The sequence below is a fragment of the Meles meles genome, chromosome 10, assembly GCF_922984935.1.
Source record: "Meles meles chromosome 10, mMelMel3.1 paternal haplotype, whole genome shotgun sequence".
Lineage (NCBI taxonomy): Eukaryota > Metazoa > Chordata > Mammalia > Carnivora > Mustelidae > Meles > Meles meles.
In genome coordinates this window covers 91584528-91608614 of record NC_060075.1, presented here as the reverse complement: position 1 = coordinate 91608614, position 24087 = coordinate 91584528, and the positions used below count along the sequence as shown (strand labels likewise).

The 24087-nt window shown below is 38.5% G+C and overlaps 1 protein-coding gene across 2 annotated transcripts; it reads right to left on the bottom strand.

The window, feature by feature from the left end:
* Nucleotides 1–644: 644 nt before the first annotated feature.
* Nucleotides 645–22713, bottom strand: CBLL1 (Cbl proto-oncogene like 1). Of its 2 annotated transcripts, XM_046021172.1 has the most exons (7): nt 22521–22713; nt 21562–21828; nt 16207–16374; nt 12397–12497; nt 11941–12024; nt 7991–8064; nt 645–5485 (listed from the first exon to the last, which is right to left on the bottom strand). In XM_046021172.1, the coding sequence occupies exons 2-7, from the start codon at nt 21572–21574 to the stop codon at nt 4450–4452; spliced, it is 1476 nt and encodes a 491-aa protein (XP_045877128.1). In that variant the 5' UTR covers nt 21575–21828; nt 22521–22713; the 3' UTR covers nt 645–4449. The 2 variants fall into 2 exon arrangements, with proteins under 2 accessions (XP_045877128.1, XP_045877129.1); XM_046021173.1 differs by lacking the exon at nt 22521–22713 and having other exon boundaries at nt 12397–12494; nt 21562–22474.
* Nucleotides 22714–24087: the final 1374 nt, after the last annotated feature.

Below are 24087 nucleotides of genomic sequence, written 5' to 3'. Positions count from 1 at the left end.
ATCAGTCATGAAATACTACATTTACCATGGATTAAGATGCTGAACCAGAGCATGGAGCCTCTTTATAGTTGTCAGCTCCGCAACTAAATTGGTTATAGATGGGTAATATACACCACAGCTGTAACAGTACTTATCCCCGGAAGGGCAATGTTCATTGCAAGGCTATCTATACCTTTATTTGTAGCATTAATGTGTTCTATATTTCCCAAAAGATCTATTATTTATGTAATTAAAATACCAATATTAAAACAAAAAATTAAAGGTTTGGAAGTAATGCTTAGGAAGAAAAGCAAAAGGGAGCAGTATTTTTTCCATCTGAAGGCAGGCAAAAGGAGAGTAATTTTAAAGGTAGATTAACAGAAAGTGGGCTTATTAACACAATATGAAAATTGGTGCCTACTACTGTGAGAATAGAAATGGGATATTCTGAGTCACAGAATAACATTTCAAAATACTAGGTTTTTTTGAAGAATTTTTTTAAGATTTTTTTCATTTATTTATTTGACAGAGATCACAAGTAGGCAGAGAAGCGGGCAGAGAGAGGAGGAAGCAGGCTCCCTGCCGAGCAAAGAGTCCGATGCAGGGATAGATCCCAGGACCGTGGTATCATGACCTGAGCCGAAGGCAGAGGCTTTAACCCACTGAGCCACCCAGGCACCCCCAAATACTAGATTTTTAACAAGACGTGTGTCCTGCCCATGACTCTTCAATTCTGGGATTCTGTAATGCTTAAAAGATGGGAAAATTAAAACACTAAAATACTGCTTTAAGATTTGTCCTTTTAAAAAAAAAAAAGGGGGGGTTCTCTTAACACTTTTCCCCTCAATGACAGAAAATTGAAGGGGCATGAATCAAAACGAAAATTGTTTGAAAATCCAAATGTTTTTATTAATATCAAGTATTTTCACTGGCTTACCTCTCTGTCCCCTCTAAGCGAAGTATATCCAATATTGCTTTATTAGATAGTGCATATACCGTAATAAGTAAATTCTACTTAGTTTCTAGGCCAAAATTTAACAGATTACAGTTACAAACCAGTGAAGAAAAATAAATCCACTTCGGTCAAAATATAGTATGTTTGAGTATGATCACATCAAACCTCCATTAACATCAATATTTGACGGCTAACCTAATAATTAGAAAAGTATATTTTTGTTCTAGGTACTTGTGATTTTTTTCCATGTACAGCTGACCCTTCAACAACAGGGGTATGAACTGCGTGAGTCCGCTTACTTATACACAAGGTTTTTTTTCTATATGGTACAGTACCGTATTTTTCTCTTCTCTATAACTTTCTTGGTGACATTCTTTCCCTAGCTTCATTGTTAAGAATACAGTATATAATACATATAATATGCTAAATATGTATCAACTGTGTATATAATCAGGCTATTATTAAAATTTGGGGGGGTCAAAAGTTATACGTGGATTTGACTGTGCAGGGAGGCGAGCACCCCTAATTCCCACGTTGTTCAGGGTCAACTGTACTTACGATATAGGACTTTTTCAAAATGCTCATGAGATTGGACTATAGGACTTTTCCAGAAAGAGGTAGGACACTCTTCCTGTATGTTAGAACGAGGTCTACAGCAGCTCTGTATACCTCAATATAGTAGAGTTACTTAATTTGAGTTAAAAAATTAACAGTCAGATTATCGTTTCCACTTATATATTAGTGGTATCTAGTTAGTATTTACACAATAATTTTGAGCAAATGGTTTTTACAGGACAAAATGGATATAGTTTCTCATGGTTTTTGCAACTGATAGTTCCCCAAATACTGTTTTATACTGAGAACAAGCATGCCACTGAAGAAATACTAACATTCGACTTGCTGGGTTTCATCTCAAAAAAAGTGAATCTAATTTTACTATAAAAGTTGTATCAACACATCAACACAGAAAACTTGGCATTCACCCAAATGTGTCATCATTAGGTAAAAATTCATCTAGGCAAAATAGTATTTATGCTTCCATTTTATTGTTTTTAAGAATTAAACTGCCACCTCAGTAGTCTTAAGAGCAATATAATGAAACATACATACATTTAATTTAGACTTATGTCCATCATAGCTTCAAAGGCTTCCCTGAAATAAGGCTGGGATTCACATCTTTTTCCTTAAGGAAAGAAACACTAACAGTAATTTTGTTATCCTTCTACCCACCCGCCCTCATTCAAACAATAACTGGATGAATTCAAGTCTAACACCATTTAAAAATTTTGTCTGCTACAACACATTCATCTGATCTGCCTCCCTGCATAACACATATTTTTTAAACCTAACTGAAAAGAAATCATTTTTAAAGTCTATGAGAATTCTCTTAAACATGTGGAAGTTTATCATGATACTAATTGTTTTGTCCAATACATAGGCTAAGTGGTTTCATACCACGTTCAGCTCTAGTGAATTTCAGTGAAAACAGGAGAGCTCCTTAGAGATAGCTGAAAAGCTCCGAAGTGAATTTGGCTATTTTCTTATCACAAGAAACAAAGAATGGTATTGGGTTTTCAACAGTAATATTTTAACAGCTCCTAAACAGGGACATGAAAAGGAATCAAGTTTGCACCAGTCCAAGTACCTACAGTAATATGATAGAAGCACTCACCGCCACCATTTCACACTAGTTCATACTTCACTCCCACGCTTCTAGTAACAAGAATTTCTCACTACATCTATTGCATTAACACTGGACTCTCAAATTGCAGATGTGAAAAATCACTCCATTAACTTAAAAAAAAAAGCATATTCGTTATTTTCAGCTGGCCAAGGTTGAAATGATCATTGATATCATCTCTAACTTCAGCTCTAAATTCATAGATGCCTCTGCATCTGATGATCCAAGATGAGAAACTGTTTTTTGCTTGTATCTGACAGAATTAAATGGTAAATTAGCCATCAGTTCACCCTTTGTCAAAAAGAAATGTTCTAAATTTATGCACTACAAACTAGTTAATAAATGATATCTGCATACTACATTTTTCATGTTTATATTATGCACCATTTTAGGGGGGAGGAAATACTTCACAGGGGTTTATTCAAAGGATATAAAACAATATCCTAAGAGTATTGATTTATACATATGAGATCTGTATAAAACATTAAGTGGTCATCTTAGTTGGACTGTAACAAGCCCCTATAATGCAAAAGCTGACTCTAAAGGCACCTTATAAAGTTCTGAAATTCACAATTTAGTCATCACTTTTCTCCAATACAATATCGTCTGGTGGTCTGCACTGTTGACTCCCTTTTAAAACGTTCCAAATTTTATAGTGCTTAACCAATGAAAGGAATAGGAAATAATTAACACTTTTAAAATTTCAAGTTAGAGAAAAAAACCTTATCACACAGTAATGAGACCTGAGCAACGCAAGTTTGTGATTACAAGAACGTCCTTCATTAATACAGTATTCCTCGATGGCATTCAAATTGTCCTTTAAAACCCAATAGACAGAACCCACTCAAAGCACAGATCAAACTCTACCAGAAAATGAGGAATTATACAAAGCCTATTCAGCCCTAAATATTTAAGTTTAAGACAATGAGCAGAGTAGAACACATTTCATCTAAATAACACAGTTTTAAACAGTTCTATAAAATAATGTTACTTAAGATTAGTAAATGGTGCATCATGTGATTCCAACCATTCGGTAGAAAGCGTTAACGAGTAACAGTATCCCCCAACAGCTTGGAGCCTGTAGAGTCAATTGCTTTGGCCATATCTTTCCAAATAACTACTAATGCCTTTTAATATTATGAACATAAATATGGAATTCCAATGTATTTTGGTGCTCCTGAGGCTGCCTAAAAACGAAAAGGCATCCAAGTGAAGTGCATTATATATTTAATATACCTCAAAATTTCAGTGCCTAAAATGTGAAATAATTCTCTACCATTTAACAGTCTGCCTTACAGTAAATTCTAGTAGATTTTTACTTTTAGGATTTTATTGTAACTTTGGGAAATTAGTGGTAAAACATATGGTTTTAAAAAACAGTATGTGGCTGCACTTAAATTCACATAAAAATAGCATTTTTACAACCATTTTGAAATTTAGTCCTCTTACACAGGTTAACAAAATGTATCACAAGAAAAACTAAACGTTGGATTTAACAAAAGCCGTATTTTTAGAAGTGGAACAATGAAAAATTCTTCTCAAATTTTTTACAAATGGTCACCTCTGGGTCAATTTACCACACTAGGGGAACAAAGTTGTTAAAACGTAGCTGAGCTCAACTGAGCCACTTATCTGCACTACGGTATAGTACTTGAAGTCATTCCTAAGGTCAAGATTTAAAACCATTTTAAGAGACAAGACCCTAAATGTTTTGCGGTCACCTCAATAAGAGGTACTCTTCCTTCCCCCAAACAGTCAAAGCTTAATTAAAAGATTGACTATACATAAGTTTTTTTTTTTCCCTCGTCATATCTTCAGTTCAAAGTACTATTAATCATTGGTAATACGGTCTATATCTTGTCTGATCTGGATGATGTGGTCCAGGAAGTGGGGTTTGAGAAGGCGGACCCTGCATTCGTGGAGGAGGAGGTGGCCCTCTCGGTGCAGGCCATATACCAGGACTCATTCCCCCTGGTTGTGTAAATGGAGGGCTCAGAGTTCCTTGATCTTCACTGAACTGGGGTAAAGAGTTAGGATTGTAATGGTGAGGAGGGGGTGCGGTTACAGGCGGACCACCGTGCTGAGGTGGGGGAGGTCCTGGAGGAGGATGGTTCATATAAGGTGGCAGCTGGGCAATAATATGTCCAGGGGGAGGGGTGATTGGTGGTGGAGCAGAGGTCATTGGTGGAGGTGGAGCTTGGCTATACACCAAGTGAGGAGTACCTGCGGCCTGGGGAGGATGTGGCATTGGATGGCTGATGGGTGGTGGAGGAGGTGGGGGTGGTGCGTAATGTTGCTGTGGAGGCATAATATGATGCGGGTGCGATACCACTGGTTGGCCCTGATATTCAGGATGGTGGTGAGCAGGTGCTGGGGCAGGAGGTGGTGGTTCTCTAGCACCTGAATTGGAGTCATCCTGAATAGGGACAGTTATTAGATTGCTGTGTTTTCTTGTTGAAATACGAAAGGTTTCCTGACTGACCGAGCGAGGTGGAGGTGGAGCCATGGACAGCTCTGCAGGAGGAGCACGGATGTCCTCGTGTGGCTGGGTATAGTGCTCGTGCGGCACGTGCTGCAAAGGGGGTGGTGGCATCATGATGTGCTGCTTTTGCGGAATATGGCTCATATGGTGCTTGTCTGGCGGCATTATAAAGCGATCGGGGATTTCGGCTGGCGGTGGGGCAATAGGAGGATGGACGCTTTCGAGCGAAGCACGGGTAACAGGTTTTCCAGCTCTCATGTGGCGGTGGTTGATATGAGCCTGTAAGTCCCTCTGAGACAAGTACGTTCTCTTGCACCCTTGAACAATGCTACACATGAAGAGAGAACCTCGCGTACACTGCTCGATTCGCTGCACAGGATCACTACAGCTAAATTAGAAGGGGGGAAAAAACGATTTACTGAAAGCAGACTATAAAAACAATGCACGTAACTTCACAGCTACACCTGTTTCTAAAATCAGTTGTGGAAAACACTGCAGAAGTGCACCATTAAAAGCTATAGTTACTGTAAGAGAACCTTTAGTCTCTCCCACTATGTGGTCTGTTCCCTATTAAGCGTCAGGTTTTCCACCAAACTCAGAACTCTTACTACAACAAAACGTTACAAGTGCTCATCAATCGGAGTATGTTTTAAAAGACCTAGTCTTAAACTATAAGAGACTCTTAATCTCACAAAACAAACTGAGGGTTGCCAGGCAGTAGGGGGGTAGGAAAAGGGTGGTGGGGTTATAGACATAGGGGAGGGTATGTGTTATGGTGAGTGCTGTGAAGTGTGTAAACCTGGCAATTCACAGACCTATACCCCTGGGGCTAATAATACATTATATGTTTATAAAAAAAATTTAAAAATTATATATATATTTAAAAAAAAAAAAAAAGACCTAGTCTTCCTAAGACCTCGATGATCTGGTTGTCTCAAACAACTCTATGCTTTGCATCCATTTGCAAAACTATGCAGAAGGGATAAACCGAAGATCTGTCATAGTCATGGAATCCAAACTTGAACAGTAAGCTCATGCTGAGCAAACAGTATTACGTAGAAGATGCTGTGAGGACCACCCAAATGAGTATGATCACCCTACTCATCAGGGCTCCTGACATTCAAAACTGTCAACAACTTCAGTTCAAACCCTGACCATCCAGAGTCTCTAAAGGAAAAATTACCAGACAATTTCACTACTAACAGTATTACACACTCTCTTCTAAACTGTAAGCACTAAATTTAACTCAACATTTTCTTACTGACTCAGGGTCAAAATTATAACTCTTTTTCATTCACTGTATTTAATCCACACTTGCCTTTGGAGTTTTTTTGAAACAGGAAAAAAGGACTGAACCAGGTATTAGAAGTAGGGTCAAGCGTTGGCTCTGTAAACTTGGAGAGTTTTTTTAATCTTTTTGTTTATTTCTTCATCTGCACCATGGGATTAAACATGCATTCTACCTAACTCACAATGGTTTTTTTAATCTACTTTGCCCTACTCAGAGAAGGATATTCTAGGATAAATAAAACAATGAAAGGGAGGGACTGAATCACTAGTTCAATACTACATATGCACAGATACAAGCCACAACTGCGGAGTGTGTGTGCTGGGTCATCTGAGAAGACATTAAATGGCTCTACACTCTTGAGTTTGAGTTGTGCCTACACTTCCATCCTTGATGTCAGGCTGGCTGGCACTCCTTGAACCTAGTAGGCTTCCCATGAGTGGCCATTTGGCACAGTTCTTTTTTTGCTTCTAATCTGCTACAAACTTGGAAGTACCTCTATAGTAACAGGATGTAAGGCACTTTGTTTTGGGTGATGCTTAAAAGCAACAGTGTATGATATTCATATTAACTTGGGTTTCCATTTCTTCACTTCCTGATTTGAGTCTGGTAAGCCAAAGAGGCTTATGTTCTCTAACAGCTAAGGGCCAACCAGTGAGGTGCTTACTGGGGAGTTACTCTTAATATCTTGAAGACTAAATTCCTTTTAACTATTAATATTAGAAGACTTAGTGAATCACCCTTTCTCTCTCAGTGAAGCCAATCCTCCTACAACTGTCCGTAATTCTGTTCTCAACCAATAATACCAATCTTGGGCTAGCTTCTGACACAGGTCATAAAATCTCAGAAGCCTACAGTTGTTCCAAGGCAGTCTGTCACAAAGCTTTCTCAAGCCTTCTATCAGGGGTTCTAAATGGATATTAATATTCCCAATTTATTCTGGATCTTTCAAGACCATCCCAAACTGGATCAATATCAACCAATACCTCTAGATCTTCTTCATAACTTGTCTGAGCTCATGCCATGATGGTGTCCTAAGATGTACTTGAGACATAAATAAGATTTGAAGGCAATAATTAAGAGCTTATACTTAACATAGCACTTAGTATATACTAGGTACTATATATTCACATACTAGTTTAGTTCTAACAACAACACAGGGAGGTAGATACTATTATTAGCTCCATTTTACAGATGAAGAAACAACCTGTCACATAGCTAATAAGTGGCTGAATAGGGATCTGAAGTCAGGAGTTCTAATTCCAAAGTCTCTGCGCTCAATCATTGGTTGATACTACCTCTATAATATCCCATCAGAAAAAAACAAAAACAAGAAAAACACCGAAACAACTCTTTTGATTTATAACACCAATTTTGTGATGACAAATCTATTTTTTTTTGGCCAATCTGAATTGACAGGTAATAGCTGCCTAGCCCTATCCTAAGGGGAAGGCTAAGAGCAACTCTGGGCTCCCGAAGAAAGATTAGCCATGTCTGCACACTTGATATCCTGCTGCTAATTTACATCATACCCTGACCTTTAACCTAGTTTACAATTCATCCCGCCACAAGCTTTATTATTTAAAAATGTAATGATAATCTTACCCTGGACACATCTTATCTCCTTTTTTTTCATGTAAAATAGCACAGTCATAGCAAAAAACATGCTTGCATGGAATCTGTGAACAGAGACATATTAGTTAAGCACAAGAGAATTTAAAATATTTCCATAAAAAATAGACATAGAAGGTACTTGAGAACTATTCATCAAAAACACCATTTATTACGTACTAGAATAAGTACTACAAAAGCAAAAGTTAACCTTTTTTCAGTAACAAAGCAACAGAAACTTTGGTCCTTTCCCCAATAAATGTATGCATATGCATCTGCTTACACTTTCTGGAAGTATAAACACTATGAGTTTCATCCTGAGGTTCCTAGCATGTAAAGCTCCTAATGAAGCCCACACTATGCAAACCGATCTACAGATTTAATGCAATTTTTCACAGAATTAGAAAAAAAATCCTACAGTTTGTATGGAACCACAAAACCCCGAATACCAAAGTAATCTTGAGAAAGAACAAATCTGGAAGTATCATAATCCCAGCTGTCAAACTAAGCTACAAAGCTGTAGTAATTAAAACAGGATGGTACTGGCACAAAACAGACAAATGAATGAAACAGAACTGAGCCCAGAAATAAACCCATGCTCATATGGTCAATTAATCTATGACAGAGGAAGCAAAAATACACAATGGGGGAAACGCTGTCTCTTCAATTAATGGTGATGGGAGACTGGACAGCCAGGAAAAGAATGAAACTGGACCACTTTCTTATACCATACACAAAAATAAACTCAAAATGGATTAAAAAGCTACATGTCTGACCTGAAACTGAATTCCTAAAAGAAAACACAGGCAGCAATTTTCTGGAAAGCAATCTTAGCAACATTTTTCTAGAGGTCTCCCCAGGCAAAGAAAACAAAAGCAAAAATAAATAATTGGGACTATAACAACCTAAAATGCTTTTGCACAGCAAAGGAAAACATCAAAAAAACAAAAAGACAACCTGCAGAATGGGAGAAATTTGCAAATAATATACCCAATTAGGGGTTAATACCTAAAACACATAAATAACTGTCATACAACTCAACACCAAAACAAACAAACAAAAAACCAAACACCACTCAATAACCTGATTAAAAATGGGCAGAGGACCTGAATAAACATTTTTCCAAAGAAGAGAGATGGCCAATAGTCATGTGAAAAGATGCTCAACATCACTAACCATCAGAGAAATGCAAATCAAAACCACAATGAGATATCACCTTACATCTGTCTGAATGGCTAGCATCAAAAAGACAAGAAAGAACATGCTGGTGAGAATGTGGGGAAAAAAGAACCCCCACTGCACTGTTGGTAGGAATGTAAACTGGCACAGCCACTGTGGAAAACTGTATGGAAGTTTCTCAAAAAACTAGAACTTGAAGTACCATATGATCCAGTAATTCCACTTCTGGGAATTTACCTGAGGAAAACGAAAAACACTAATTCAAAAAGGCATATGCACCCTTATGTTTACTGCAACATTATTTATAATAGTCAAGATATGGAAGCAACCCAAGTTGTCTAATGATAGATAAATGGACAAAGAAGATGTGGTACATATACACAATGGAATACTCAAAAATTATAATAAAGCAATAAATAATACAAAAACAATAATTCAATAAAATAATAAATAATACAAATAAAAATACAATAATAAAAAAAAACTCATAAAGAATTAAATCTTGCATCTGCAACAATGTGGATGAACCCAGAGGGTGTCATGCTAAGTCAAGTTAGTCCAGAGAAAGACAGGGGCACATGAGTGGCTCTGTCAGTTAAATATCCGACTCTTGATTTTGGCTCAGGTCAAGATTTCAGGGTCATGAGACTGAGCCCCACATCAAGCTCCACACCCAGCAGTGAGTCTGCTTCTCTTCCTCTGCCCCCGCACCACCCCCTTGCTCATGAGCACACACTCTCTCTCCCTTTAAATAAATCTTTAAAAGCAAAACAAAACAGAACGACAAAAACCCTATGATTTCACTTACATGTAGAATGTTAAAAACAAAACAAATACAACAAAAAGAAACAGTCATAAATACAGAGAACACATTAGTAGTTGTGGCAAAGATAGGTGAAGGTGATTAAGAGGTACAAACTTCCAACTATAAAACGAACAAGTCACAGGAATGAAAAGCACAACATAATCAATATTGAAATATACTGAACTGTGTTATACAATACTGAAATACAGTCAATAATATTGTAATAACTGTGTGTGGTGAAAGACAGTAACCACTCATGGTAAGCACAGTGTAATGTATACTAATTGTCAAACTACTATGTCGTACATCTGGAACTTATTTATTTATTGAACGATTTTATTTACTTGACAGAGAGAGACACAGAGAGAGAGGGAATACAAGCAGGCGGAGTGGGAGAGGAAGCAGGCTTGCCATTGAGCAGGGAGCCCAACGTGGGGCTTAATCACAGGACCCTGGGATCATGACCTGAGCTAACACTTAATGACTGAGCTACCCAGGTGCCCACGTGAAACTAACTTAATGTCAACTATACTTCAATTAGAAGTCAAAAATTTAAAATAAAAAAAAATTTTTTTAAAAAGCTCCCAAAGAATACTATAACCATGTTTTATCTTATCCTATTCCTCCTGAAACTATTCCAAAGCAATAAAATAACAAATATCTCCTACATTTAAGTAGCATTTTTCTCTGGCAGTTAATGAACCTATAAAACTCCAAAAATAAATCAAAAGGAAACAGAAAAATGATGTTAAACCATTTTTAAAATTCACAATGCTTTCCTGTCATTTAGTTATGTTATACAGCAAAGCAAAGGAGTACAATTTATGCCCTCTACCAGCAGACACGTTACTGAGTTCAATTTTTTTTTTCAAACACAAATGTGAATTTTTTTTTTTTTATATTTTATTTATTTGACAGAGAGAAATCACAACTAGGCAGTGAGGCAGGCAAAGAGAGAGAAGGAGGCAGGCTCCCTGCAGAGCAGAGAGCCCCACATGGGGCTTGATCCCAGGACTCCAGGATCATGACCTGAGCCGAAGGCAGAGGCCTTAACCCACTGAGCCACCCAGGCGCCCCTGAAATTATCTTTTTTTAAGGGAGGATGTGTCAAAATTACTATAAAATTATAGCTGGGGATTGTAATTGTTTTTAATGATTAGAATTCAATTCTCCAAAATTCTAAATAGTATTAGTTTTACATTAAAAGTTATAGCCATCAGGGGCGCCTGGGTGGCTCAGTGGATTAAGCCGCTGCCTTCAGCTCAGGTCATGATCTCAGGGTCCTGGGATTGAGCCCCGCATCGGGCTCTCTGCTCCGCAGGGAGCCTGCTTCCTCCTCTCTCTCTGCCTGCCTCTCTGCCTACTTGTGATCTCTCTCTGTCAAATGAATAAATAAAATCTTAAAAAAAAAAAAAAAAGTTATAGCCATCAAAAACAAGTAACTGGGGGCGCCTGGGTGGCTTGGTGGGTTAAAGCCTCTGCCTTCGGCTCAGGTCATGATCCCAGGGTCCTGGGATCGAGTCCTGCATCGGGCTCTCTGCTCGGCAGGGAGCCTGCTTCCCTCTCACTCTCTCTGCCTGCCTCTCTGCCTACTTGTGATCTCTCTCTGTCAAATAAATAAATAAATAAATAAATAAATAACAAGTAACATCATAATTTTACCCGTTAAACAAGAAAAAAATGTTTCCTTAATGAACTGTAATAAATGTACACTAACAGATATCAAACAGTCCAAAGAAGTAAGTTTCCAGAAGTCAGTTTCCTTAGTATTTTTCAACTAATTCAAGAATTTGTCAGTTAAATGCATGTTATCCCAAAATTTCCCTTAGCTATTTCATACTTATTTAAAAATGTCACAAACTTAGTCATTGAACAGTGATAAACCTACCTACTTAAATTTCAAAATCCTATCTCTACACAAATGTTTACGTTTACTAAAACTTAATTTAGTAATACTTACCATTCGCCCATAGATTTTAATAGGCAATCCACATTTGTCACAGAAATGAACTGGTGTATCATCCTTTTCACCTAAGATGTTTATCTGTTGAAATGATATAATTAAAATTTCCTTTTTAAGCATTTCTAAAAATTAAATTTATAATTTATGCAATGAATTGGTTAGTATTTATAAAAACTGTTAGAACCATTAAGGTTTTTTTGGTATAATTCCCATATATTCCATATCATTAGCTGTGCCACTGTTAGGTTTTTTTTCTCTTAGTGTTTAAGGTTATTGATTTTACTTGACTTTACTGAAAATTACTTCAAATTATTTTTGAAAATAGTGGAAACAGGACATTAATGAACACATCATTTGAGTGTTCTAAAAAGCGTAACAGCTGTAATAAAAGCGCAAACCATTAAGTATTCTGATTGTTTTTATTGTTCTAATGAAATTTATTTTTAGTTATACCTGGAAGTCCCAAAAAAGGTGTCCAGGAAATCTTCTCTGATTTCCAAACAGTTCGCCCCCTTTACAGTCATACCGTTCTTCTTCATTATAATCAAATCCTTCTGAGAAAAGAAAGTGTTAAAGATTAACTTTTCACAGCCTAAATTTCATTTTGGAAGTACATGCACATGGCACCACAGACCTGTTCACCGAAAAGCCCATCTGACGCCTTTCAAAGCTCTTCTAAGGACAAGATAATCAAGCCTAGTTTAAATTGAGTTTAAAATATCAGCTAGAAATGATCTTGGTAACCATCTAGTCCAATTCTCTTACTTCACAATTGAGAATATTGTAGTTTGGAGACCCATAAAACACACAGATTAGTGCTAGAGCCAGGAACAGAACTCAGAACTCTTCACTCCCACTCAAGTGCTCTTATTAACTCAACAGACTATCCCTAATATAAAACTTCACTAATTACCATCATCACACTTGTTGCACAAACTTTAAAGATACTCATCACCACTTATCCTAATCTACCTACAAAAGTGGTATCATGTTGCAAGTGGATGGTTTTTTAAGATTTTATTTGTTTATTTGACAGACAGAGATCACAAGTAGGCAGAGAGGCAGGCAGAGAGAGAGAGGGAGGGGGGGAAGCAGGCTCCCCGCCAAGCAGAGAGCCCGATGCAGGACTGGATCCTAGTACCCTGAGATCATGACCTGAGCTGAAGTTAGAGGCTTAACCCACTGAGCCACCCAGGTGCCCGCAAGTGGCTGATTTTATTGCAAAAGTATATACTGGAAACAAAGAATTCTTCAGGTTTTCTTCTTACAACTTAAAATTACGTATCCTCTCCTTCAGTCTTAAAACTGAGCCTGATTTTAGACCTACCTCATCCTTTCAGTTAAAACCTCTCCCTGGTTTATCAACCGAACAGCAGAAGCCATATCATATCTATCCACAAGTATCCTCCTCTACACTGCATATACCAATAAAGTTACGAAGATCAAATGGGCTCAATTTCTCTGACCCTGATTGTAATCTTCTCATCTCACACAAAAGAAGAGAAAACTAATGGGCAGTGTGATGGTAATTCTAGGTAGAATGCAATTACCTAAAGTAAAGCTGAGAAGACACATCTATCCCTCCAAAATGCCAGGCTTCTCATGTCTCTTTTGGCCCTAGAACGGGTAAACAGAGCAGCCCAAGCACACAAGTTTTAACTTTATCCACATGGCTAAATTACAGCACCTGTGTATGGAGAGGTCCATGGACATACGCACAAATACAGCGATGCAAGGATTCTTCAAAGCTGATCTAGATACTCAGCGCACTGCTAATGATCTCCAATACAGAGTAGAGTTCAAAGAGTGTTCTTACAAAGTTACAAATGAGTGACCTTAAGTAAGTCTTATAAGGCCCATTTATACCTTATAAAAGCTGCTGTCATCGAAACTCAAAATAAGGAAAATCAGTTTCTCTTATTTATCTAAAATGCAGAAAATTATTGCATAAAAAATTATTGCAACAGACAAGAAAATGAGGAATATATAATCATTTTTCAAAGTAGTTCAACCTGTATTCCCATCCTTAAAACTACATATATATTCATATAGATATCATAACAGAACCCAAAACTCCTTATTTTGATAAATGCCTAGGAAAAGCACCAATCACTTATTATTTCACCCCAAATAAGTGAATCTAAAGTAGTCAAACATTATCTTCAGCCTCAGTTTGCTCTCTTAAGAGAGAGAATGGTAACAATTCCTGTGGGCTCGGGGGGTGAGTGGAGAGGGAATGAAGGGATATCTGAGAGGAAAAGGATAGAAGGGGGTTTGTAGCTTTACTGCCTTGTTGGATTATTACAACAAGAATTTATTTGCATACTACTGTGCAGTTTTTAGAAATTATTGAAAGAAACCAAAAGACCAAAGAGGGGGCACCCTAGGTTATGGGTAGTGTGACAGCAGCCCTAAGTTGCTACCACAATTTATAACATTTGACTTCAAATGTACTTGTTCAGATGGGAAGAGATACCCTACAATAAAAGGAACTATAATATGAGGTATAATTAAAATATTTTTATTCCAGGGGCGCCTGGGTGGCTCAGTGGGTTAAAGCCTCTGCCTTCGGCTCAGGTCATGATCCCAGGGTCCTGGGATGGAGCCCCACATCGGGCTCTCTGCTCCGCGGTGAGCCTGCTTCCTCCTCTCTCTCTGCCTGCCTCTCTGCCTAGTTGTGATTTCTCTCTGTCAAATAAATAAAATATTAAAAAAATATATATTTTTTTTATTCCAAAAAGATATAGAGATAGACTGTTGGAATAGAACAGAAAATCTAGAAACAGACATAAATACGTTTAGACCTTTAATGTATGATAATGATGGGATTCCTATTTGGCACAGAAACGACAGATCATTCAACAATTGAGACAAATAGCCAGCTGTTTTAGAGAAAAAATAAATAGAGCCAAACTCCACTTTATTTTTTTAGTAGCCAAATATTTGTCCATAAATGTTTCAATGCCAGCTAACTTTTTCTGTAAAAGGTTAGATAAGTGTGTATTTTAGGCTGTGTTGGTCTCTTGTCATCATTCAACTATGCTATTACAGTGTGAAAGAAGCCATGAACAGAACTTAAATGAATGGGCATGGTTGCGTTCCAATAAGACTTTATAAAAACTGGGCTGGATTTGGTCCACACGCCACAGTTTGCTGACCCTATACTGAAGAGTAAGATGGGAAAACTAATTTATGCTCATAAAATAGGGAAAAGGCCTAAGGATTTTATAAAACCCAGAAGTCATAACAGAAAAGACTGGATTGGTATCTGACTACACAGAATCCTCAAACTTCTATACAATAAAAATTGTATATATAACATGTAAAAGACAAATGGTGAATATACACAATATATGACAAAGAGCCAATCTATGCATTAACTGGGAAAGAACTCATAAAAGCCAATTGGTAAAATAATTTATAAAGAACTCATAAAAATAAAGAGAAAGGCAACAAAACAGAAAAAAATCAGTTAAAGGATATGAATAGGTAGATCCTTCACAAAAGAAATAATCAATACTATAAAAGATATATATATATATACATATATATAACCCCACTCATAATTAAAGAAATGTCAAAACAAAAATTTTAAAAGGTTAATAGTCCCAATATTGGTGTGTGGGAATTAAACTGATGTATTTTTTTTGCAAAGCTATTTGGCAATATTCATTAAATTCTAAAATGCACAGTATCTATCAAGTTATAAAATACCTAAATCATGCAAAATGTAAATTCTAAACCAAGGATGCATGCTAAGCTATATGTATAAGAATATTTACTACAACATTGTTTCCACAGCAAAAAAGGTAGAAAAATTATTAAATTACAACACATCCATTAAGAAAATATCTAAGCCTATTTTCTTAAATGAGCACAACTGTACATCCTGATAAACTGCAAAACTTCAAATGCATCTTACATGCAAAAAAGGGCAGTTATACATTAAAAAGTTACTATAAAAAATTGCTTTGGTGAAGTATTGTCAAGGTAGAGGAACAAATTTCACTTTTAATACTATGTTTTCTGCAACATTATTTAGTTTTTTCTTTTAACAACAGGCAGTGTTACTTTTAATAACAAAAGAAAAAAAACCCAAAAATATTATAAAGGAAGAGAAAAGTACATACCAAAATGAGAAGTCAAACAGAAAGACTAAAAAATGAAGACAGTAAGATAAAAAAGATCTAAAATAAATAAAGAAGACCACATGGATTATTTGGTGGAATGAGACTTCCGAACTTCTCAACTTAAAGAAATTACCTTCATCCCCAGGTGGAGCCTTTGCAGGCATCCTGTTTATAGTCCTCGGAGCTCGAGCTGCGGTTTTGGTTTTGTTCCCTTGTTTGGAGATGAGCTTTATAGGAATTCGTCTTCGAACATCAAGACCACCCAAGGATCCAGAACTATTAGTGCCTTGTAACTCATTATCTATGCCAGAAGAAAAAAGTTGTGATTTCTTTCAGTTACCCTTTTCTGAAGGTAATTCTGACACAGATATTAAAATCACATACCCAACATTATCAAGGGCTAAATCTGGGCTCTGATTTTAAATATTATGTTATATAAGTTTAAACACTAATTTTCTCTGTACTGGATAAAACCTTAAAGCAATGCTTTCTGAGACACAGAACTCTTTAAAAAGTTGACAAAAGTTACAGAACCTCTCCCTGAAGTAGACAAAAATTTTCATGATTCCAGAAGAGTTCACAGAAAACATAAAACCCTTCACAGGCCCAAGATAAGAATTTCTGTCTTTAACCAGAAGAGATTTTCTTAAAAGAAAAAAGAAAGAAAAGAAAAGAAAAAAAAAGTAAGAGGAAGGACAAGGAGGAAAAGAAGAAACCATCCCTATTCTCCACCAAGCACACAAAACACTTAAGTCTGTGAAGTAAATCTACATTAGGACTATCAAAACCAACACAAAACTAACACTGACAATGGCAAAATTAAATAAATAATGCATCTGAAAATGAAGCTAGTTTTAAGGAAGGTGATTATTTCCTTAAGTGTAAAATGGTTTTTCTAAAAAGTATTCAAGAACAGCAAAAATTACTACACCATTTAATAGTAGAAATACGCAATGTATTTGTGCTATAACCTTCCTAGAGATAAAATGCAAGCGTGTTATTCTGAACAGCATCATAATGGAAAGTTAAGAGTTTAGGAGGATGCAAGGTTTCTGTGATTAAAATAGATCTATAACAAGGGACACTTTCTAAGTCCCTGCTTGTTATTAGCTATGAAACAAATTAACTCATTTCTCATGAGTAATGGGAGCATTATTGCATAGAACTGACTCCATCTGAAGGTTGCCTCCCTTTTTTAAGTCTATGACAAAACATTACAATACAGAAAATATTCACCTTTCCCTGCTAAAGACACAAAGGGAAATTCCCTAAAATAGGAAATTCAAATAAAATAATTTTAAAAAATAGTAATGTTTTAAATGTGAAAATTACTGAACTGCCTCCACAGGAGATATTACCCTCAAGACTGATAGGCACACTGTTCACATCACATTCAGTAAAGCCAAATTTGGAAAGTAACCTAGTACTAATGACCTCCAAGGCTACTAGGATCAGACACACGTTAAATTCACATCAATTTGCATTCTTTCTGAACAATATTTATTTAAGTTTTATTTATCTACAAAATCTCTATACCCTACTCAAACTCACAACCTCGAGATGAAGAGTCGCGTGCTCTTCTGACCGAGCCAACCAGGCGCCCCTCTTTCTGAGCAATATTTAGAACAAAATTCAAGATATGTTCTTAACAATTAATTAAATATCTTTCTGTCTACTTTCTATTATTACTTTTATAATAGCTAATCCTCAAAGAAAAAAAATTCATGGAAAGAGTTACATGGTTAGCTAAACTCTTGAATTAGGATAAACCCAACTTGGTGAACTTTCAACAGTTCACAAAATGTATTAACAAGTTGAATATGTATTTCATCTGCTTCCATTCTAGTTATTTATGTAGAAGTACCTACAAGCAATGTAATAGCCAAAAGACAGACATGAATCGATTTTTTTTCTTATTCAAAAGGTATTCCTGATTTTTCAATAAAATAAAAAGCAAGTTAATGTAGATAGATTTAACAGTTCAGTATTGTCCTTCAGATTTTAGAAGGACTCAATGGTTTAACCTAGAGGAATGACCAAAATACCAACACTTCATTACGGCAAATCCTTTTCCCACCATCCTGAACATGTGTCACAACAGTAGCTTGCTTTGTGTCCCACAATTTTTAGGAAGTCCACTGCCCTTTAACACCTTGCCGCCTACCTCACAGATTGCAAGCCTATAAACAAAGTACAGCATTTAAGAGTAACATCATTCTGGGTTTGTCTCTCTTTTATTTTTAATTAAAAATCAGAAAATATAGCACAATTTCTTTTTGAATATGCCAACTAAAAATATAAGGCCCGTAACTACAAAAATCCTTGGATATTATAGAGAAAATGAGAATAAAGCTATCACTGTCATTTATTTTTCTTTTTTTATAAAGATTTTCTTTTTAAGTATTCTCTACATCCGGTGGGGCGGGGGGGGGGGGGCTTGAATTTATAATCCCAGGATAGAGTTAGTCACATGCTCTACCGGCTGAACCGCCAGGCACCTCTTTGAGGCCATTTAAGATGAATCCACTTTAAAAAGGAGTAACACTTTCATATTATAGTGGTTTTTTTTTTTAATTTCATTTAGAAATTTATCCTGAAATAAAGGAACCAAGAAATATCTTACCAAATTTAGATTTCAGTTACAACCAAGAGCTGATTCTTAGAAGGACCAAAGAATGAATCAAGGTTAAATCATACTTTCCTGGAGTAGTTTTTCCTGGCAAAATTCTATTAGAACACTACAAGATAGCCTTCATTTTATGTTTGGCTTTCCAGCATAATCATAAATTCAGTCAATTTTGCGTACAATATTCAAGGGTATCCTCAATTTCCCCTAAGACCCTCTCTTAATCCTTTGACGTTAAAATCTTTCTTTGAAGATGCCTACCTAATCATGTCTTCAATCAACTGCATTTCCTCAACTTGCCAATGATTTCATTTGTGATTTAAACAGTTACCAAATTCATGCCAAATTCATGAATCCCATGAAAACCTGAATCTTTTGCAAAGTTTATAATGAAGCAAGGAATATGACTTATAACAAAATTAAAAGAATAGAAAAAGAGGCGCCTGGTTGGCCCAATCAGTAGAACGTGTGACTCTTGATCTAGCGGTTGTAAACTGGAGCCCCAAGTTGGGTATACAGCTTACTTAAAAATAAAATCTAAAAAAAAAAAAAAAAAAAAAAAAGAATAGAAAAGGAGCAGCAGCGTTATCTGAGTAAGAACTAATTTTTTAGGTGGTCAGCTCATTTGTGAATATTTTCACGTCAGGATGACTCTTTCCTTTCTTAGGCAACATTTTAACTTAGAAAACTAGGATAACTAATACTCAGAGACAAACCCAGTCCTACTACAACTTCCCAACATAACATCCTCTAAACTGTGCAATGGGCTTGACCCCCAATTCCAGTAACAGGCTCTAATGATAACTGTTTTGCTAAAGCTGCATGTTTGCTACTCGAACACCAAGGTCTCAGAGTTTCAATTCTACAAAACTTCCAAATACTAGAGTTCCTTACATACAGCCTGGGTCTTGGCCCTCCTCTCCTCTGTATTCTCATTCAAGTGATCTCATCCATCTTCAGTCCATAAAATATTAGCTATCTGGTCCTAAGTCTCAAATATGTATTTTTCAACCCACATCTTTCCTCTGATCTCCACCTGACATCTCCCCTTGTATGCTCCAAGTACACAGCTCATACTTAGCAGTCCAAAATCTCATTCCCAAGTTCCCAGGTCTTAGCTTTACCACTTAAAAGAAAAAAAAAGTCTGTTTACTTCCCAAGGTTTCTCCAACTTAGTAACAGACAATACCTAGCTGTCAAACCAGACACCTAAGCATCTCTGCTTTCCCTTGCAAAGCTCCTATTGAGTTCTACCATGAAAATATGGAATCTGCACATTTCCCTTTTCCCTAAACCAAGCCAATTTCACTAAGTTGAGCCTCTGTTCTTGTCTACTGCAATCACCGTTTCAATTGTCTATTTTCTATTATTCTTTCCTCCCTAACACCATTCTGCATGAACAACCTATTGTCTTTTTAAAAGAACTTATGTTCCTCCTGTACTCCTGTTCAATGGCTTCACATTGCACTTAAAATAGAATCAAATCTTTACCATGGCCTTCAAAGTCTTTTATGATCTGACCCCTGCTTTCCTTTCCAATCTCTTAGGGCCCTTTTCTTCTTGCTAAGCTGCAGCTGAATAACCTCTATATTTTCCTTCCTCAGAATCTTTGTATTTGCTAGAAATGCTTTTCTCCTCACTAATTCCACGGATGGGTTCTTCTCATATATCAGATCTCAGCTTGTAAATACTACCTTTACAGAAAGACCCTCCCTGACCACTCTCTCTGAAGCTTCCTCCTATTTAGTCTTTACCAGTTTTTTTCAAAGCACTCATGATGATCTGTAATGTTTACGTTTAAAACAAACAAACAAACAAAACTTGTCTATTTTGTCTTCCCTAACAGAATGTAATCTCCATGAGGTCAGGGACTCAGTCCGTCTAGTTTACAATTCCATCATTCCATCTCCAGGCATACAGGTATCTAGTGTATGTTATGCTGACTAGCACTCACGAAATTTTATAGAGCTATAATTTTATATATATATGTACAAAATTAAGTAGGTATTTGATGACTGAGAGCATCCTAACCAATAGTTAATACAAGGAATATCCTTTTTTCCTACTTACGATATGGCTGATAGAACTGTACAGAACACTAACTCCAAGTGCACTCATTCAATATCCAAAAACCACAAAGAAGAAAAAGCCAAACAACACATAACGAAGAACGGAGTCATTCTTACTTGAAGAAAGAGATCAGAAGATCTTAAATTTATGCTCTCCTTTGTAAACGCCCCCAAATGATGAGTAAGGACCACAGCCGGAGCGCGCGGCATGCTTTGGACTCAGGCAGAAAAAGCCGCTCCGACTATGATTCCGAAAACCATATCCGACTCCCTTCTCCCACCTCTAGTCCATGAAGCACCGGAGAGACAATAACGACCCGCAGGGACCACCGCAGCACCCGCCCAAGGCTGGCTGAAGAGCAGGAAGTCTCCAACCCACTCCCGCGCATCGACTCCCAGCGTAATGAGCTTTCCCGACTCTGAGATTGGAATCTACCCGCCAGTCCCCAACACGTAGAGCAGAGCACCCGGGATGAAGAAAAAAAAGAAGCAGCAGCAGCCAGGGCTCTCTCGTCCCCACGAGGCCCGCGCCGCCCACCGTCTGGGCTGGGAGCTCAGCAGAACCAGAGAAGCGGCTGTTGCCGGCACCGAGGCTGTAGGTACCACACCGGACGGTAGGCCGGGAAGCAGCAGGCCCTTGCCGGGCACGGGGAGGGGTCTGTAAGATTTCTTCCTCACCGCCACCCCCCACTGCTGTAGGGCGAGCGTATCCCCTCTCTGCCCGCTGGGCAGCCAGTCCCAGGCCGGCCAAGGGGGCATGGAACCGGGACCCCCACTGCCTCCGCCTCCTTACCAGTGTGATCCATGATTCGGCTCGCAGGGCACAGTGGGAGCGGAAGTCAATCGCGCCGGAGTCGCAGGGAGCGCGTGCGCTCTACCTTCCGGAGCCCGGGAGGCGGAAGTGCGACCAAGTTGCCTCGACTTTGGCCTCCCCAGGTTTCCTGCTCTCTATCCACTACCCAACTCCGGTGAGGGAGTCAGGCATAGTTCGGGGAGAGGGGGACAAAGAGGTTAAGCAAAGAGCTTCCAAGTCCAGGTTGCTGAGCCTTCTCCTCGCGTGCTTCAAGAGAGAATAGCCTTTAACTACGGAAAGGAGACCCACGGAAACAGGGGAGGGGGAGAGCAGTAGTAGCCGGAGGAATAAGCTCGCGGCAGGTAAGGCGGCTGCCCGCCTCCGCGTTGCCTTGTGGGACTTGTAGTGCGCTGGCCCCCGGAGCCGGTCAGGCCCACTGCGCAGGCTCGGCCGTTGGGCTGGCCCCACCCCGGCGGGCGGAGTAACGGTTTGGAATCTCCCGGAGTGCGCGAGCGCTGGTCTCCTCCACCCGGTGCAGGGAAAGTGTAAACACGCGCGCTCCGGAAGGCGTCCTCCAGTGGGAGGTTGCCCAGGGGATGGCTGGGCTGGGAGAGGAGAGAAAGGCTCTTTGCTTATTGTCTCAAATTTGCTTTGTCCTGGCGAGCTCCGCAGACCCGCGCAGAGCCGACTTGGTATACACCCCTGTTCCCACCGCTTGAGTTTCTAACGGCAGAAACGCCGAAAGCTTGACTAGCACTCGTATTTCCTAGCCGGGAGCGCCCGGACCACCTAAGGGCGCGGGGGACCCGCGGCTGCCCCTCGGGCGGGGACGGCGGAGCGGAGCCGGAGAGGGGATGCACGCGCAGTGAGGCGGCGAGAGCTGCGAGGCCGGCCGGAAGGGAGAGGGTGAAAAGGAAAGGCCTAAAATGAGGAAGAGAGAGTTAGCACACGGGCAGTACCTAGTTCCAGTTCTTGGTCCCCGGGGGCTGTGGTTGCGGCTGCCTTCATCGTCCTCAGCCAAAACAAAGGAAAGTGCCACAGAGTGGTTCCTGGGGACCTTCAGTGCGGCCTGCACCTCGCCGACTCGGCTCATGTGTGTCCACTCCCTTCTCCAGCCCTTTACACTTGGTGCTCTGGGATGAGTAGGAAGGAGCACAATTAGGAGAAAACACGAGCTTGGGAGCCGAGGGATTTGGGTTCTATTCCTGTCGTCCCTTGGTGACGACATCATTACCTTGGCTTGTTCACGCTTTCAGTGCCAGAGTTCCTGGATCAATAGAGGGTTATTATTATGATTATTATATTGCCCTCCTAATAGAAATGTTTTCGCGGTACTGAATTCTGGATACAGGGTGTGCAGCGGTGTGTTGTATCTAGAGTTATGCAGTAACAGCTTTGAGTCATAAAGATCAGGCCTGTGTTCTCTGTTATCTGCTGAATGCTTTAGTGGGATGTTTTTTTAAAGACTTCCCCGCTATATCTGAAGCGTTATAATAAGTTTTTAGGTAACAGATAAAGTTGAGGATAATTGTGAATCAGAGGTACCCCCTGCTTTTATTGAAATGTACATTTCTGTATTAAGTAGTTTCCAAGATGCTTTCTTTCTTTTTTTTTTTTTTAAGATTTTATTTATTTGCCTGACAGATCACAAGTAGGCAGAGAGGCAGGCAGAGGGAAGGGTGGGAAGCAGGCTCCCTGCTGAGTAGAGCACCCGATGTGGGGCTGGATCCCAGGACCCTCGGATCATGACCTGAGCCGGAGGCAGAGGCTTTAACCACTGAGCCACCCAGATACCCCTCCAAAATGCTTTCAATTGCTGAGCTTATTTTTTGTTTTGGAGGTTGGAGGAAGTTTGACCATACTTCACCGTTTCTCTAAATACAATGCTAATATGATCAGGCATTTTTCACCCACTTGGGGTACAAAGGAAGGTAGTTTTCACCTAGGAAGTCATCTCTTTTGTTTTTTTTTTCCTCTCCTCCTATTTAGCCTGTCAGCCATACTTCAAATTAATGCAAATCCAGGTTCATAATAGCCTCTGCCAGCGCTCATATTTAAAGAATTAGAATAAAAAGGGGCCTTCAAACTATATTTTACATAATTTAGTCTGTGAATCAAGTTGTATCAGCACTTAATGGTGCATCCAGTTATGAAAATTTACTGAGGGAAACTCACTTATTTTAGATTTCCTGTTGATAAAATGTTAGACAAAGATTTGTTGAATTATTTGTTTGACATCTGTTGCTTTCTTGCACTGCTTATAGCATCTGCTCTGTATTCATTTCCCCTTAACTGTAGTTTCCTCACTTTATCAGGGCGGTAGCCCTGTGACAAATTAATGTCTTTACCTAAACTGATAAGTGAAAGTGTAGATAGACTTTTATTTGATTACTGCCCTTTGGTATCCATTGTTGGTGACCTGTGTGCTGTAATCACCATTTATTAAACGTCAACATTCTCAGTATGCTCTACATGCTTTCGATGTAATAATCTATTATTACTAATTGTTACTTAAACAACTTTAAT

What these genes read in the sequence shown, in the direction of transcription:
- CBLL1 (XM_046021172.1), bottom strand. An exon ending in GGCTCCACCTGGGGATGAAG is followed by an intron (nt 12,498 to 16,206) that starts GTAATTTCTTTA and finishes TTCTTTTCTCAG; the next exon opens with AAGGATTTGATTATAATGAA. An exon ending in ACCTTTTTTGGGACTTCCAG is followed by an intron (nt 12,025 to 12,396) that starts GTATAACTAAAA and finishes TCATTTCAACAG; the next exon opens with ATAAACATCTTAGGTGAAAA.